A 17845-nucleotide genomic window follows, 5' to 3' on the forward strand; every position below is an offset into this window, starting at 1 on the left:
TCTGGTTTACCGTGACTGGCAGTGGCCTCCAGCCTTTGCCACAGGCAAAGGTCTGTCCCAGCACCTTGCAACCAGAGGAGATGAGAAACCTGAGCCTAAGACCTACTGTATGCAAAGAATTTGTGTTACCGTTGTATTGAACCTGCGTGCCTGGTAGATTGGATGTGTGTGTGGGTTTGATAAGTTTACCCTTTACCTGAAAAATCTAGTTCACACTGGGTAAGGAAAAGAAGTTCAGAGTATAACTGGAGAGATGCTGGGTTTCTTAATAGTATTAGTTGGTATCTTTTTCATCTGGTCCTTTTGCTCCCAGCCAGCTGGGTTTATTTTTTGCAGGATGTTACTGAGAAATGAGGAATATATTATGTACTCAAATATCTCATCCAGAACAGCTGTTGCTTGTCATCTTTGAGAGAAAGAAAAGGTTACAAACTGTTATTAACTGAATGGTGTAAAGTTTGGAGTATACATAAACTCCCACGTAATGTATTTAAGATCCGTTTTAATTGGTGGAGTTTACTCCCAAGTCTCTTGAAGTTCCGTATGTAAAAAAACAAAACAAAACACCACTTTAATACCCTCACCCCCCCATCTGCAAAAGTGCCTTATGAGGTAATCATTTTTGCCATTCACAGATGAATGGCCTGCTGAAGGATACTCACAAATCCATGACTAATCTGAGATTTCACCCCAGTGCCAAGATAAATGTTCTAAGTAGTGGAGTGGTGTTTTCCTTGAAAACAAGTGCTTCTCATAGTTCTTGCGCAATATCTGTGCAACAACAACCGATAACTGTTTGTGCGTTCTGTCTGTTGCACGTAAGTTACTGTCTACATCAGGGGTGTCCAAACCTTATGGCAGGAGGGCCACATCATCTCTCTGACACTGTGTCAGGGGCTGGGGAGAAAAAAAGATTTAATTTACGTTTCAAATATACATAAATTTACATAAATGAATATATTAGAGATGGAACTTATATGAATGAATGAAGGTCTTGCAGTAGTTCTAGGCCTATAAAAGGCCTTGCACAAAGCAAGGCCGACCTTTTCATCGCTGCTGCTGCCGCATTACAGATGTGAAACAGCAAGCAGTGGAGGGAGCCCTCATCTCACAGCTCATGCGAGAGCTTGAACAGTTGCCCTCATGCTGAGAGCAGTTGTATCAGGCCAGCATAGGCTCCAGCAAGTCTCCAGAGAGCCAGAGGCTCATTGGAGATTGGGGGCTCCCCATGGGCCGAATTGGGAGTACCTGAGTGCCACAAGTGGTTTGGGCAGGGTTTGGGCACCCCTGGTCTACATCCCTGCAAGAGCAATTTGCACAACAGGCTTCCTGACAGACCCAGGAACTACCAGTTGGTTTCTAGAGTCTTGCTCTTCATGCATTTCACAGGAAGCTGGTAGTGTGCCTTCCATGTTTAGGGAGCCAAGGAACAACTTACACAAAACAAATTTGAAAATCGCCTCCTTAATTGGCAAGACAGTAGGGCTTTTCAAGTCTGCGACAGCTATTTTGCCAGCACAGACTAGAGAGACTCCGTGGTGGGCCTTCCGGCCCGACACAGAGTTCAGGATCCGGTGTAGCTCTGCTCGGCTGGTCTCACTCCCCTCCTGCCCTGGTTCCGCCCCTCCCCTGCCCTGGAATGCATCCCCCCCCCACCTCCAGCACCTGGAGCTCTTACCTAGCTCCAAGTTACATCTGGCAGGCACTGGGCTCAATGTTGGTGCTGGCCCAGGTCAGGATTAGGCCTCAGTTACAACAGGGCATGGGGAGTAAAGCATGCCTTCAGGATCAGTCTTTGGGTGTTAAATACAGAATTTCCAATGTGTCTAATCTGGCCGTGAGAGCATGTGCAGGTACTTTCTTGGAGTAGTAGGGAGAAGAAGAATATAAGTTTCCTTCCACTCATTGACCTTCTCTTTTTAAATTTAATGTTCCAATCTATACTCACACATACTGCAGCATTGCTTTATTCTACACTATTACATTCCTTCAGGCGATAGCCACTGGCCCCTGCCTTCCCCTGACCCAACATCTCTCTCAGAGCCAAGGGACCAGAGATGGATGAGAGCCATCTCTTTAGAAGGCCATTCCGTCTACCGGTCTGGCTTTCCCCCTGCCATTTCTGTTCCGTCTTTGGACAGCAGAATAGAATAAGCTGGCACTCGGGGCATGGGAAAGAGGAATTCTATGGCTGCCCTTCATGTTTGAATGACTGTGCTGAGAACAGAGCTCTCTGCTCATAAATCTTACCATACTTTGTCCATTTAAAGAGATCTCATCAACTTGACATTTGAATTAGTTTCATCCTTCCAGCTCCTTCCGTATTCTCCTGCTGATGAATGACTGTAGTTGTACAGTCTGAAGTAGGCAAAGTGGATGGTGTGAACACATAGTCAAGTTGTGATTAGGATAAGTGCACCAACTCAGCCAAAATTAAGGATTCACTCACCTAATGAAATGGTTCCACTTCTCATTACTATGCTGCTACTGTCTGACCTCGCCAATCTGTGATTCCCTTGAATGGACAATTGGTGTGGCGGCCCTTCTGACTTGACCCACAAACCTTGGCTGATGAAGTAGCTATCTGAGAGTGTCAGTGAAGAAGCATTATAGTCTTGTGCAGCATTTTTGAAATCGATGTAGAGATACCTTGGGTGGGGTAGAATCTCGTGCTATCTTTCAACCCAGTGCAGTTTAAGGCCATTTACACAATCAAGTGAATTGAATGGCAAACATTTCCTGGAATGAACAACTTTGGACTGCAAGTATGGGGGAGAGGTTACACGTTTGAATACTACCCTCAGAAAAAAAAATCCCTGCACCTAGAAAATTGGTGTGTCTGGGCAAAAGAGTGGAGAGTAACTTACTTCCAGATATGGAGGGGAGGGGTGTTTTTTTTCCCCCTGTCTTGGCTTTAGAAGATCATTTAGACATGCAGCCTCCCCAAAATGTACAGTCAGAGAAAAATTGTTACCTTTTATTCTGCTGTTTGTCTAAATTGGTCTTTTTTACATACAGTACTAGCACCATACTTCAAGGCATCTGTGCTGATTTCTTGATGTAGTAAAATGCCCATTTTGTGCAGATTCTGACATTCAGATGTGAATTAAATTCAGCATTGGCCTTTGGTAAACATCCAGTGCAAACTCTGGCGTGTTCTTTTCCTGCATAGGCAGGAGACAAGGACTTTGAAAAGATCCACTATTTCTGTGAAGGATACAGTTGGTATTTATGCATAGGTATAACTCTTCCAGAAGGTGCATAACCTGAATATATTGGCAGAGGTCTCAGTGGACAAAATAATCCTAATCTATAGATTTGGTGCGTTCATGCAGCCTTGAAGGGGAACTGTATGAAGCCGCTGAAAAACAGGCAGCAAAGGGCATCCAGCAGAACGCGTCCCAATTGCAAAGAGATTTGAGTCGTCACCTTTCCCCATGGCAGCACAGGTGGCCAATGGGGTTAATTGCTGGCCTTTATATCACGTTCTCTTTCACAGCTGAAGCTGACACTCTCTTGGGTAGAGGGCTGCTGCTATGGTCGTGTCGTTCCCCCCCCCCCCCACAGAGATTCACCTTGCAGTTCCGCACTGTGGTGCAGCAATGACATTTCAAAGGCAGATACCTGCCATCTGTTACTGATCTGATCCCCCTCCAGGTAGGGCTTGCAGTCGCAGGAAGGTGACTCTCCAATGTTTAAGCTTTGCTCAGGGAATTTATTTGCTATACATAGGCAGGTTTACTCATCAAATGTTTGTAACTGTGTGAACACTTTGCCCACAGAAGTTTGGGGGGATTGGATTATTTTCCCAATTTATACCTCATATATGTACATCGTCACTGCCACTGCACATGCAAATAAGGAGGGCTGGCATCCTCAAACTATGTTGTTTGACTAAGGATTACCGAATGCCCCAGGGTGAGCTCCAAGTCCTGAGTGCCAGATTTTAAGCAGGCAAATCTGAACTCCAGATCTTAGCTCACCCCTTTTGCTTGATCAAGCAAGCACGATTTTGCTTGATTGTGGAATGACCTGGAAGCGAGTCACAACTTTTAAATCATGGTTTATCATCTGTGAGTTGGGAGCTTCCACTTATTTCCAAGGACAGTTATACCAGTTATAAAAATATTTGCTATTTAGATGTTATGCTATGCCTGCACTGGCTGTTTAGCTGAAGTCTTTGCCTTTAGGAAGGGGTCTCAACTCAGTGTTACAGCCTCTGCTTTGCATGTCGATGGTTCCCCGTTATCTCTATATACAGCAAAGCTGGCATCACTATATACAGCAGAGAAAACTTCCTGCCTGAAACCTTGAAGAGCCACTGCCACACAATGTCTACAGTTCTGAGCTAGATGCACCAGTGGTTTGACTCAGTAAAAAGCAGCTTCTATATGGATCACAAGAGACATCAGACTTGCCAGGTCCACACTGTAGCACACACGCAAATATCCCTACATCTACTGACTACATCAGGAAAATGTAATGTAAATGTGAGATTTTTAGAAGTGGAATAATATGGAAGTTTTACTGTGAAATCAGCACTGGGATGCATAGACCTGTCCTTTTGAAGAAAAACAAACATATCAGTGAAATGGTTAAGATCTGATCTTGTTAATTTCATTGGAGGTCAGTGAAGGGGAGATGGTGAAGAAAATGACCGTGTAAGAAATGATCATGGAAAATGAGGAGGAAATGGGGGGGGGGGAGCCATCCCTCCCAAGAGGCACTTTGGTACATGGCAATTTAAATGTGAAAATAGCCACTCCCAAACATGTATAAATCTGTGGAAAGATAGTGAATGGAGGACTAAAAATGCACTTGAAATAGAGATGGAAGAAAGACTCAAAAGTACTTTAACAACCCAATCCACTGTAACTCCCTACCCAGTGATGCAGCAACACCAACTCAGTGCCCACTATATCCCATGGGAGATTTCTGAGTAGATGTGTCTGGGATTGCAGTGAAAATTATGATGCATACGCAGTGGCATCACTAGGATTCGAGTCACCCGGTGCAGGAGGCCTGCGTGTCACCCCATGTAGTGGGCGGGGCAGCACCCCAGGTGGGCGTGGTGATGTACCATTGCCCTGCCCCCACTGGTGTTTTGGCTGTACCTTTTGTTATAACACAGATATTTCAATGTGGTTTGTTTCATTGCATTCTGCATGAAATTATGCATTGATTGATATATAACATGATGGTCTTATTCCTCCAAGCTCTGATTTTAGTGATTTTGAAAACTTGTAGAGTCTCACACACACACACCCCTGTGTCAACTTACTAACGCCTTATTGCAGCAGTTCTCAAACTTTTAGCACTGGGACCTACTTTTTAGAATGACAATCTATCCAGGGCCCATTGGAAGTGATGTCATGGCCAGAAGTGACATCATCAAGCAAATTAAAATAAATAATTATAAATAATTAAAATAAAATAATTACATAAGGGGGAGCCAGTCCTGTTCCACCAAGTGAATCTACTCTGAAGTAAGTCCCATAGTGGTCAATGGGGCTTACTCTCAGGAAAGTGTGGGTAGGATTGCAGCCTGTGAGCCCAAGCCTATGCATGTCTACTCTGAAGTAAGTCCCATAGTGGTCAATGGAGCTTACTCTGTAGTCTGCCTGCAATAACACGCCCCAAAAAGAATCAATGAGATTTCCAGCCCTCCCCAGTGCCCAGCTTAAAATTCTTCTATTTCAGGCACATCAAGATAAAGACCCACCTGGCTTTGCAAGTGCAAAATAGAAAACTTCCCCTTACCAGTTCAAGCTACATTTTTGTCCTTTTTAGTGGGTGGGAGAGGCTGCTTTCTGGAGCATTTGTTGTGCTCCAGCTCCATCAGATCAGGACCATTCCTGTGTCCTCACATTCCCCTTTGCCTGGCCTCACCACCAGCCAAGGCACGTCTGCCTACTTGCAAGTAATCGCAACGTGAGGCTGCTTCACTTTCCATAGAGCTCCCTAGACTCGCAACTGGGAGGGAGGACCTCCTTCTCCGTGTTTTTGGGGGCTACATTCATTGGATCAGGGCCATTCCGATGTCCTTGGAGCCTCTCAGCCTGCCTTGACTAAGGCAAGTCCGCCTACTTGTGAGTAAACGCGACCACGTGGCTTCGTTTCGGGCTCAGACTCACAGCTGGGAGGGGGGAGCTTCTCAGGTGTTTTTGGGGGGCTGCATTCATTGGATCAGGACCATTCTGGTGTGGTTGGATTCCTCTCAGCCTGCCCTTTCCAACGGACTATGGCAAGTATGCCTACTCGCGAGTAAACCTGCGATACGGCTCACTTTCACTTTCCATAGGGCTCCATGCATTTTTTCCTTCTGGTTTTTTGGCCATAAATTTTGAACGAAAGGAGCTATTTCGATTCTGTTTTTTGCACTGCACTCCGCTGGCCATTCCACATCCAACAGTTTATGGTGTGACGCGGTAGCTCCCAACGCTACAAAGTTAGCGCATCCTCCCCCCAGGGCGCGTCACCCCCTGGCGTGTCACATGGTGCGGCCCGCACCCCCCTAGCGACGCCAGTGTGCATACGTGAACCTGCTATCATAAGATTTATTGGTTTCCGGCTGCTTCATTATTACCACAACTACTTTTCCAATCTTCTCGCTGACCTTGTATTCTCAACCCAGTGCGATCATTGTCACTCTCCTGAACCCTTTCAGACTTGGTCACATTCTTCATACAGTGGGTAACAAAGCACAATTTTTCATTCCTACCTAGGCTGAAATGAATGGTATTCTAATTAAAATTGCATATTTTCACGTTAGTAACCTCTTTTTCTTTTTTTCGTAGTCTAGTTAAGTTAGTAGTCTAGCTAGTAATTAGGGAGAAATGCTTCTGTTTTGTTGAGGAAAGGAGCACCAATAAACCAGGAAGGCCCTAAGAAAAGATCTTTCACCTTTTCTTCCACAAAGCATTCAGCTGATCAGGGGAGGACAGGACAGAACAAGACAGGACAGGATGGAGGACTTGGGGGCAGTTGCCTGACGTCAAACTGTTTCCCATCCTCGAACCCTGGTCTTAACTGGCCTTCTGGTGACTCAGCCTGAAAAACAGCAAGGTGGGAGGTAAAAATAGCATCTGGTTTATAAGGGCCACTGCCTGCCTCAGGCGGTTGTATCCCAATCAAGATTATTATTTTTTCCTTCCCTCAAGAGCCAGTGCTTTAGGAAGCAAATTGTTTTTCTCTTAGAAGAGGGAGTGTGGTAGTGGGAAGGGAGGCTGAATATTGCTTGGGGCATGTATGACAGCCTCTCTTTATGTGTTACAATGCAAAGTGTGCAACACTGGCTTTTCTGTGCTCACAATTGTTTACTCTTTTTCACATATTTAATTTTTCTCCTTTTTCCAAGGAGAACATCATGTGTCCCTCCTCCCTTTTTGAAATCCTTGCAACAGTACTGTGAGGTAGGTTGTTAGGCTGAGAGATGCTGACTAGCCAGGAACATCCAATGAGCTTCATGGCTGAATGGGGATTTGATCCTAGGTCTTTCTTGTTCAGATCACCAGAGCAGATTGCAGCCTGCAGATATTAAGGCAGAAATGCAGGTTTGGCCCTACCATAAGTGGTGCTTGGGACACCTACAGCCTGATCCTATTGGGATACCATGTCAGCGGAACACGTGTTCTGCTGGCACTTGCTGTTGAAAAGCAGTTGTAAAGTACTTTATGACAGTATAAGCTACTGGTGCACTGGTGGGAAGGCTGAAGTCTTCCTGTGCACACCAGCAGACCATGGAAGGCATAGCCCTGTGGGGGGGGGGGAACAGAGTGGAGAAGGGTGGAATGGGAAGGAGATGGAACGGGGGATGGGCAGATCTGGCCCAGGAGGGGTTGGGTTTGGCAGCAGTGCACATCAAATTCAAACCCCCCCCCCCCCCGGGCCTGATTCACCTGCATGGATCAAATTGGACTTGTGTAGCTATAGCTGGAGTAGATCTGAGTTGAACTGTTGCGGCTGCAGGGGCTTGCCTTGGGGCAAGGGGCAAATCTCAGCTTATCCCAGCAGCCAAAACTCCCTTGCAGGATTGCAGAGACTGCATCGAGTTAGGTAGGTTTGGGGCACTAGTTGGCTTTCTTAGAGATAGCTATGCTGCCATGTTGTAAATTAGTTTAGCTATGAGAGAGAGAGAGCTCAGATTGATGCCACTGTAAAATTAACATGGCCTTAGAATTCTTAGTCTACCTTTAGAAGACAAAAATAGCACATAAAAACAGAAGTACAGTACTGTCGTTTCAGATGTCATAACATCCACTGGAAAATAGTTTTTATGGGAACTTTAGACCAGCCGATATTGCATCTATGGTGATGAATAGCCAGGTGTGAAGCAGACAAGATGATTCATGTTAAATGATTCATTCATCAAGGACCAGTAAGGGTGACCATCTGCAGTCTGGATGAAAAGCAATGCAATCCTATGTGTTTTATCAGAAATAAGTTGTATTGTGCTCAGTGGGGCTTATTCCCATGCGAGTACGCACAGGTTTGCAGACTTAGTCTCTGTTTTGGGGAAAAGGTTGCTATGGATACTGGATACAGCTGGAGATGGAACAAAGCCCACAAAACTGGGTCTGGGCCAGACGGATAAACTCCAAATAATATAAGATATGGTCAATTGGCAATTTTTGAATCAAGCAGAAGGGATATCATTTCAGGGATAATATGAACAGCTATGCATTAGTTGTGCAGTCTTGGACAGGTGGATTTGAAATTTATAATTAATAAAGAATTGCTGTTAAACTAGCTAAACATATATGGCTACATTAATCTATCTAGAAACAAAAAGCCTTAGTATGTAATTAAATTCACATCTCTTGGTCAATCATGTTTCTTTCCCTAAATGCTTCTTTAAGTTTTTCCCCCATAAGATTCCATTGTCTCAATCATGTATCTGCTTATTTGAAATCAGCTGTTTAAAACCTTGGTTCATTTAGAAATGGCAAAGCACTTTAAAACTTTCCACTTTATCTCACTGGTGCCTCTGACAGTTGTGGGAATGTCTGACACTGGCACACAAGAGTGCACTTAGAATGCAGAGGAGATGAAAGTGCAGTAACAGGTCATCATGGAATCTTCTCTTTCTGGTATTAGATTGATGGCCCAATCCTATTGGTCTCTACTGCCACTGGAACTAGTGTTCTGGCAGTGGTATGCACTTTATGGCATTGTTTACGCTGATCCGGAAGTGTGCGGGAGCCATGTGCTTCCAGGCTGCTGCTGCAAACGGCAGGGAGAACCCCACATGTTGTGATGGCAAAGCCCTGCTGATGCTGATAAGTTGGCAGGGCAGGCAGAACAGGACAGGGGGAGGATTGGGAAGGACTGGGGGCTTACTGGAGGTGGGAGTGGGTGGCACTTGGTGCAGGCAACTTGCACCAAATGCTATCTTCTCTGGTGCCAGCTGACAAACCCCTTTTGTCTCCATGGACTTGCACCACCTAAAGGACTGGTTTAACGTCCAAGGAGACTTATTGGCAGTCAAGGGGCTTACTGAGGGGTATGAGAAAATATTTTTCCTTTTACCACCCAAGCCTCCTGATCAGCCCCTACCCCCTATAGTATGCAGCACAGCCTGTTTTGGTGCAGCTGCATGCTATGGTGGGGAAAAGGATAGTATTGGGCTGTGAGTAGGGCAGCTTGCATCAGGCAGCAGCTTTTTGAATACTATTAAAAGTCAGTTAGTGTATTTACCATTTTTAAAATCATGATGTGGGCACCATTCAAAATGACTTGGGTCATCTCTGCTGAGGTGATTGTGATATCAGATGAGTGAGATGGTAATTCTGTTAAATATGAGGTTGCCAAAGCAACAAAGACGGTTATGGATAGCAGGGGAAGTGCAGATGGTTGGGATGGGACTACTGGACACTAAAGACTAATGGTGTGGGTGGAAGTTCTGGTCTGCTGGCCAATTGCATGATCGTGGAAAATCTGTAATCTGCCCCATCTGACGAGGAACTCCTAAGTAATAGGATTGACAGTTTCTGTGATATCAGATGAAGGTGGCTCATGACAGTATCAATACTTTCAAAATATATACTGGCTATTGCAGTGTTTGCAGTTTAAGCTCACAATTCACAGCCAAATCATACAAAACTTTAATGTTCCACTAATTGGCTCATGTCCTCACATGCCTTCAGTTGAACCACAAGCACTGCTACAAGAGGACAAGAACACTCCCATTGTAGTTGAATGCAGGGCACTCTTAATCCGCTCTTCAAACAAACTAAGGGCACAATCCTAACCAGGTCTACTCAGAGGTAAGTCCTATTTTGTTCAATGGGGCTTACTCTCAGGAAAGTGTGGTTAGGATTGCAGCCTAAGAATACCTGGGTTTAAGCCAATGTATTGCTGTTGGCTTCAGGGGCACTATGGCTACAGTCTTAAGCACACTTTCTGGGGAGATCTCCTTTTGAGATGTACTTCCAAGAAAACATGCAACCTCCCCAAGCCATGTTAAAACTAAATATTGTGATTTAATTGGTTTGGGGATCAGCCTCTATCTCCCAAAATTGTAGGCTAAATAGTTTTGCAGAAACCGATTTGACATAATTATGCTGATTTTGAGGACATTTGAAACTGTTTTGAGGGACTCCTTAGAAGCAGTTCACTTGCTCACTCACAGACCAATCCGATCCAACTTTCTAGTGCCAGTACAGCCATGCCAACGGAGCATCTGCAGTGGGGGGACAGTCATGGAGGCCTTCTCAAGATAAGGGAATTTGTTCCTGTACCCAGGGCTGCATTGCAGCTGCATCTGTACTAGAAAGTTGCTTAGGATTGGGTTGTCTTGGTCTGCTTTTGCATCCTGCTATTCCCAAGTTTTAGTTGTGGGGAGGACCTACTAATGAATCTGCCTAGTTCATAAGAACTAAGAAAAGCCCTGTTGGATCAGGCCATATCCCATCTAGTCCAGCTTCCTGTATCTCACAGCAGCCCACCAGATGCCTCAAGGAGTACACAAGACAACAAGAGACCTGCATCCTGGTGCCCTCCCTTGCATCTGGCATTCTGAGGTAGCCTACTTCTAAAATAAGGAGGTAGCACATTCCCATCATGGCTTGTAACCTGTGATGGACGAATGAGTTCAGCCACAGTACCCAGATTTAAGTAGTCCCCCGGGAGAACAGGGCTCAGGTTTCTCTGTGTTCTTTAAAAAACTGTGTTTCTCTCTCCAGATTTAACTGCTGCAAGGCTTTTCAGCAGCCACGCCCAGAATTACACCACTCTCCTACTAGAGGATAAGAAGGGAATTCTTTATGTTGGAGCCAGGGGAGCCATTTTCTCGTTAAATTCCAGCAACATTGCGGACAGCTCCCATCAGACAGTAAGTGGAACTGCACTCCACAGACATCCCCTTTGTAAATGTGGATTTAACTTCCCAGGCATAGTTAAACTGCAAAGAAATATATCTTCATTGAAGAATGAAGGTAATTATTTTTGTGCTCGGCTTCTCCACATTTGTCTCTTAATCAGCACATATACAGGCTGAAAAGCACTCTCCCCGTGTTTCATTTGGGCTATCTGCTAGCTAGCTTTTTGTTAAGAATATTTGTATACCTCTTTTCAGCAAGAGTAGTTCACATGGTAACATAGTAAAATAATAAATGGTTCCCTGTCCTCAAAGCGGTCACAATCTTTAAAAAAACACAAAAAACTACAGAAGAGGCACCTGCAACAGTCACTGGAAAAGATGCCATGCTAGGGTGAAGAGCGACTGTGTACCTACTGAACATTTTTTCTGCACGCTCTCTCTCTCTCTGCTTATACTTTGAAATCTGTCCCAGTAGGGAGGAGATTGACACAAGGGCCAATCAGTCGGTGCTGTGTACAACCCATCAATGTGAAGTACGGAGATGTTGCTTCATGATAGACACAAAACCGACCAATCAGTGCTGTGCAAATCTAGTCTCTGCTCTGAACTACAAGTTTCTTTCCAAGCCTGATCCTCAGGAGAAGGCTGTATGTAGGGCTGGCTATTTTGTGCTTTAGATGAGGCTTGCACCCCCTCCCCCAGTTTTTTTTGTAGGACTTTATAATTAATTATATTCCATAGCATTGTTAAGGTATTTATCTTAAAATAAATAAATATAAATTACATTTTTTACATGGGTTAAAAAAATTAATCTGTATAAAACTATGCCCCTCAAAGTTCAATACTGTTTCTCTCTGAGGTCCACGCCCTAGGCGACTACCTAGTTGGCCTAATGACAGCACCAGCCTGGCTGTATGTTGCAAATGCATTGAGTGTGGTTCCACAGTGGGTACAGTACTGAAATCATGTACATCTGTGTGTAGTCTTAGAGCGCAATTCAGAAAATTGGCACGTTTGTGCCTCCTCAGGAGTAAGCTGGGCTGGCACACGAAGGTGCGTTGGCCTGCAGAGGCTGACACAAGCCTCCACGCTGGCTTCCTCAGTGAGCCTTGCATCAGCCCAGCTGGGCCGATACAAGGCTCTGGTGTGGGCAGGGAGGAGGTGGGAGGGAGGCATTTCTGAGTGGGGGGAGAGCAGGTGGTGGGTGGCCCCAGGGTGGGCGGGGCTGGGATCCAGCACTTATGCTGGATCCCAACCCGTGTTCTCAGAAGGCTTGGGGCAGCTTCAAGCTGTTCCACTCTCCTTGGGCTTGCGCCACCTCAGGAGGTGGTGCAAACCCAATGAGACCCACAGGGGCCAGCATTCCTTACCCGGACATAAGGGGAAAAGTTTCCTCTTACATCTGGCTGACCCGCTTTGGGCCCCTATCCTGCACTAGATACAGCGCAAACCTCTTGGTTTGCCTGTTCCAGCATAGGGTAGGATTGTGCCATTAGATGCATTAGAGAACAGAGTCACTAAAAGAACTCTTAGGGCTCAATCCTATCCAACTTTCCAGCGCTAGATACAGCCATATCAATGGGGTATGCACTGCATCCTGCACTAGGGGGGAGCAGTCATGGGGACCTCCTCAAGGTAGGGCAACATTTGTTCTTTTATCTTGGGGCTGCGTTGTGGTTGGAATGCTGGAAGGTTGCAGGATTGACCCTTAAAAAAGCTAAAACATTAGCTGCTACATTATAAAACTTAGATGGAATTGTCATGAAAGCTGGATTCCACAGTAGGGCGTGCACATGGGACCCGAACAGTCTGTACACCAAACTAAAGGGAGGGTCCAACCCTGTAGTACACAAGGATATTTAAGAATTCCTGCAATTACATTTGGGCCCCTTATCCCCCATGTAATTTTTTGTGTGTGAGAAAGAAACACTTCAGCCAAGAGAAAATCCTGAGCAGTCCATGAAAGGTGTTTTTCACATGCATGCACACACCCCAGTTCACTCTGCTGTGTCCTTCTGGGCTTGTATTTGTAACAGCCAAGTTCAGATTCAGCCAAGGACCTTTAAAAGCTAATGGGCTGCAGCGCTCCCCTGCTTTGCACGTCGATAAATCCTCTTTTCCTGCCAAAACAGAGCATGAACTGTGAAGAGCCCTTATGAGCTTCACACAGTTTGCTTCCTGAAATGTCTTGCTCAGCCACCATTTCTTGTGTTCGGGTGCCCCAGTGAGTGATGATCCCACTTTTGACTTTGCAGATGGACTGGGAAGCCTCTCCTGAGAAGCGGGCAGACTGCCTGAAAAAGGGCAAAAACAATAAGGTGCGTGTATCTCAAGTCTCTGCTGTTTTTTCTCTGCATCTGTGCTGCTGACTTGTTTGTGCCCATTAAGTACAGGTGGCACATTGTTTGAACTCCTGTGCAAAACACATTCTCCTTTCCCCTTTGCAGACCGAATGTTATAACCACATCAGACTTCTGCAGCGGTTAAATTCAACCCATCTATATGCCTGTGGCACGTATGCCTTCCACCCGCTCTGCACTTACATTGTAAGTAAAGAAGTGGGAACTGTCACAACTGCCTGAGAGTTTTCTTTCTTTCTTTGTTTGTTTCTTTCTTTCTCAAAAGAAGCAGAATGTCATACCCTTCACTGCCAGAAGCTGTGCTTGGAGGTACTCGCCAGTCTGCTACCTACTGATCCTTGCTCTGATTTACAGTTTGTGTGTGAAGCTGGGTTGTAGGTACTCTCTCTTTAGACTGGCATCTGGAGCAATAACCCAGTCTTAAATCCTGGCTCCTGTATTGGGAGTCCCAGCCAAGGAATGAAAGGTCATGAGGATCAGAACTCATTTATACTGCCTGGCAGAAGGAAGGGAGGTCTGTGGGGAAGCTACCTCTTTCCAGTGTTTTGTTCTCCGGCGCTGCCTGTTTCACTAAGCATTAGAGTTCGGGCTGCAGCTTTTGAAGAGCCGTACCCCCTAGGCTTTGCTACTGTGTAATCCCTTTCCATAAAGAACCAAAGGGAAAATTGCCTTTATTCCATTCCTTTAGATCAGGGCTTCCCAAACTGGGGTGTCATGACACCCCAGCCCAGGAAGCACTATCCCTGTCCCTTTTAGTGGCAGGGGAAGAGAGAAGGCAGTAAGACAATCCTCAGGATCTTGCTGCTTCTGGAGAGGTTTTTTTTTTAGTGCAGGGAGCCTTGAGGATGGCTCCCCAGACCCTCCGGACTCCCTAGGACCCCTGCACTGGCTCCTGGTAAGAAAAAAAAAAAACCGTCCGCAGCAGCAGTGTGGTCCCAGGGATCACGTTGCTGCCTTAGCCCCTCCCTTGCTCACACTTATGTTGGTTCTCAAACTCCCAAAGAGTTTGAGAACCAAGGCTTTAGATTAACATTCAGTGTTTTAATTTTGAGATACATTCCTGTTCTTTAGGTGGATCTTCCTGGACTTGTGTTGGGGGGACTTGGGTGCCAAACCCCACGGAGCTACAGAAGCCTAGTGGATGACCTGGGGTATCACTGTCTCTCAGCGTAGTCTGCTTCCCAGGACTGTTGTGAGGATGATATGGGTTAACCCCAAATATGCCAATCTGAGCTCCTTGGAAGAAAGGCAGGGAACATGTTTAGTAGATATATCAAAGTGTGCAAGTGGTGAATTTCTTTAGGCACTTTGTTAACAAAATTGTTCATTGCACAATGTCCAATTCACTTATGGAACTGGCTGCCATAGGATGTGTTGTTGGCTGATACTTTTGTTGGCTTTAAAAGGGGAGTAAACAAGTTTATGGAAGAATGAATTCAATCCATGGCTATTAGTCGTGATGGCTATATGGAACTTCTGTGTTCGGAGACATTATCTCACTGAGTACCAGTTGCTGCAGAGGAGGGCAGTTGTTGCCTTGATGCGTCATGGCAGTGGGCTTCTCAGAAGCAGGATTCTGAACTAGATGGACCTTTGGTCTGATTCAGCAAGGCTGTTCTTACATTCTTCAGACACCTTTTCCAGACAGTTGGGTATGGTGGTAGCAGCCATGATGAGAAATTTGTGCAGTTGTTCCTTGGCTGTGCAGGAACCCTCTTTCCTCAAGCTATTTTCCTACATTCAAACTGCAGGGATTGGTAGCTGGGGAAATGCACTTTCCTCCTGGGTAGTATATCAGTTGCCATAGTGAATGCTCCATCATGTCATTAGTGATGAGCAACATGTGGTGTGCTGGGTTTTTTTAATTGTCTGGAAATGTTCTGGCCCAGAGAGCCTCATTCGGCACTCTAATATGTAGGTGATGAGGAGACATCCAAGTTGACGGCTAAGACATTTAGAGCCCAATCCTGAGCTCATGGCGCCGACCTTGCACTGGTGCTGAGTGTTGCAAACGTGCTGTAAGGCATTCCCACAGCACAGCACTCAGTGCCAGTTCAGTGCTGGTGCCTGCTCAGCGTCAGTCTGTGCAGCAGATACACCCCATGCCACCACCCCATGCCACCTGGAACAAGGGAAGAGCTCCAGGTTTGTTGAGCCTCCAGAGCAAGGAGAGGTTTGTTGGGGCAGGGAGGCAAGAGGCGTTCTGGGGCAGGGGGAGGGCAGAGGGAGGGTGGGAGCAGCAGAGCTCTGCTCTGCTGTATCCTGAACCCCATGACAGTCCTTCCAGCCCAACACATGGACTCTCAACTTCAGACTGGAGTAGCCCCATTGCAGGGTCTGCACCCTTACCCAGGGGAAGAGGACGAGTGCCCCCTTCCCCTGAAGAGACACGGGTGGCTGCCCAATGTCTATATGATACAGCGGCAGCTATTTTGGCACTGCTGCTCGTCTGGGTGCCAGGCAGTTTAGGATTGGACTGTCAGGCAGCAACACAGACACCCCATTTTGAGGACCAAGGACTTTTGAACTCGCATATCTGCTTTCTTGTTAGTACTGCACGTGACTTACCTGAACTTCACCCTTGTATCCACTAGTGTTTCTTGCATGATATTCACAATAGCAGATTAAAGGAGCCAAGGTTTATGATATTGTAAAACCAATGGTTGAAGCATTTGGGCTTAGTTTTTATTTCTGTATTGGTTTGTCTCTAACACTTCACGGATGTTCTGTGTCACTGCCAAAGCTTCCTAAAGCACCAGGTATTTTGCAGTAGAAAATGGAAAGAAAATAACATTTAAAGGAAAACAAACTTAGGGAGAAATTAAGTCTTTCCACCTTGAGTGGAACAGGAACAGACTAGTGGATGGTTGAAAGGTTATTCATTGATTAAGTGATTGCTGTGTTCAATAGGAAGCAATAACAGGGGCATAAGCTTCGAGGAAGAAGCTTCTAATTAAAGACACAATAGAACTGAAAAAGTCTAAGGCTGCAATCCTATCCTCACTTACCTGGGAGTAGGCCCCATTTCCTATAATGGGCCTTACTTCTGAGTAGATCTGCATAGGATTGAGCTTGAAGTACCTTTCCAGTACTACTTTGGTGCTTTGTCAGCTCCAGCTAGACAGGTTCGTACTACAGTTGCATTTGAAATTTTAAAAATTGCCACAAATCATCACTGAAGAAAAGGAGAGGACACAGCCCAGAACACCTCAGAATTCATGGTTTGGCAATAGCATCATTTGGATTCTCCATTAAAAAGTGAGTAAACAAAGTCTTATGTTTCCAGACTAAACAGCAAGTGTGGAAGCAAGCCAAATAATTCCAGCATACAGAAAAGTATAAAAGATCCTGTAAGTTATTCTAAATAAAAAACACTTTAGGAGGGCCGTAGGGTCAGGGAGACTTCCTTAGATACTGCATTCCAAAGAATACAGAAAACAGGGAAGGCTCTGCTACACTTCAGGTCTGCAGTCTTGTACATTTCTTTGGCCTGCCACATTTCTCAGCATCATCTTTTTAGCTTCTCTGCATCTCCCTTTTGACCTCCTCCTCAGTCTCCTCCCTTGTGCCTTTCTTCTTTGCATGATTTTGGGAAAATATAGTACACTTGCCTTAGTACTAAACACTACATGCAGTATTTGCATTCATCCTCCCTCAGCAAAATCTGCACAGGCATGACATACTTGGTGTTTGTGTGACTTCTTCCAAGTTTTTGAACTTCATGAAACCTGCTCCAGAGTCCCCCATGCTTATAAGCATCACCTCCTTCCTTAGCAGTGGTGAGGGAAAGAATTTCAGATTGAGAACCCAGTATTGCAGTGGTCCTCACACATTCAGCACCAGGGCCCACTTTTTAGAATGAGAATCTGTCAGGACCCACCGGAAGTTATGTCATGACCGGAAGTGACATCATCAAGCAGGAAAATTTTTCTCAATCCTAGGCTGCAATCCTGGCCACACACAAGTCCCATTTACTATCATTGTTAAAAGAATATACATAGTAGCTTGTTAGAAGTACAGGTCTATAACATTTCCCTAAATGCAGTCACATCCCATGGTAGCATCAAGTCTAATATATTAAAAATAATATAGTGAAATGAATGAGGACCCACCTGAAATGGGCTTGCGACCCACGTAGTGGGACCTGACCCACAGTTTGAGAAAC

At 45.5% G+C, this 17845-nt stretch overlaps 1 protein-coding gene across 1 annotated transcript in view; it reads left to right on the top strand.

Annotated features, from left to right (window-relative positions):
* Nucleotides 1-17845, top strand: part of SEMA4G (semaphorin 4G) — a 112578-nt gene that overhangs the window by 75932 nt on the left and 18801 nt on the right. The window contains exons 3-5 of the mRNA XM_066620935.1: nucleotides 11184-11332; nucleotides 13576-13638; nucleotides 13768-13866. Coding sequence (XP_066477032.1) covers nucleotides 11184-11332; nucleotides 13576-13638; nucleotides 13768-13866 — 311 coding nt within the window. The remainder of the gene's footprint in view (nucleotides 1-11183; nucleotides 11333-13575; nucleotides 13639-13767; nucleotides 13867-17845) is intronic.

The sequence above is a fragment of the Tiliqua scincoides genome, chromosome 3 (assembly GCF_035046505.1).
Source record: "Tiliqua scincoides isolate rTilSci1 chromosome 3, rTilSci1.hap2, whole genome shotgun sequence".
Taxonomy (NCBI): Eukaryota; Metazoa; Chordata; class Lepidosauria; order Squamata; family Scincidae; genus Tiliqua; species Tiliqua scincoides.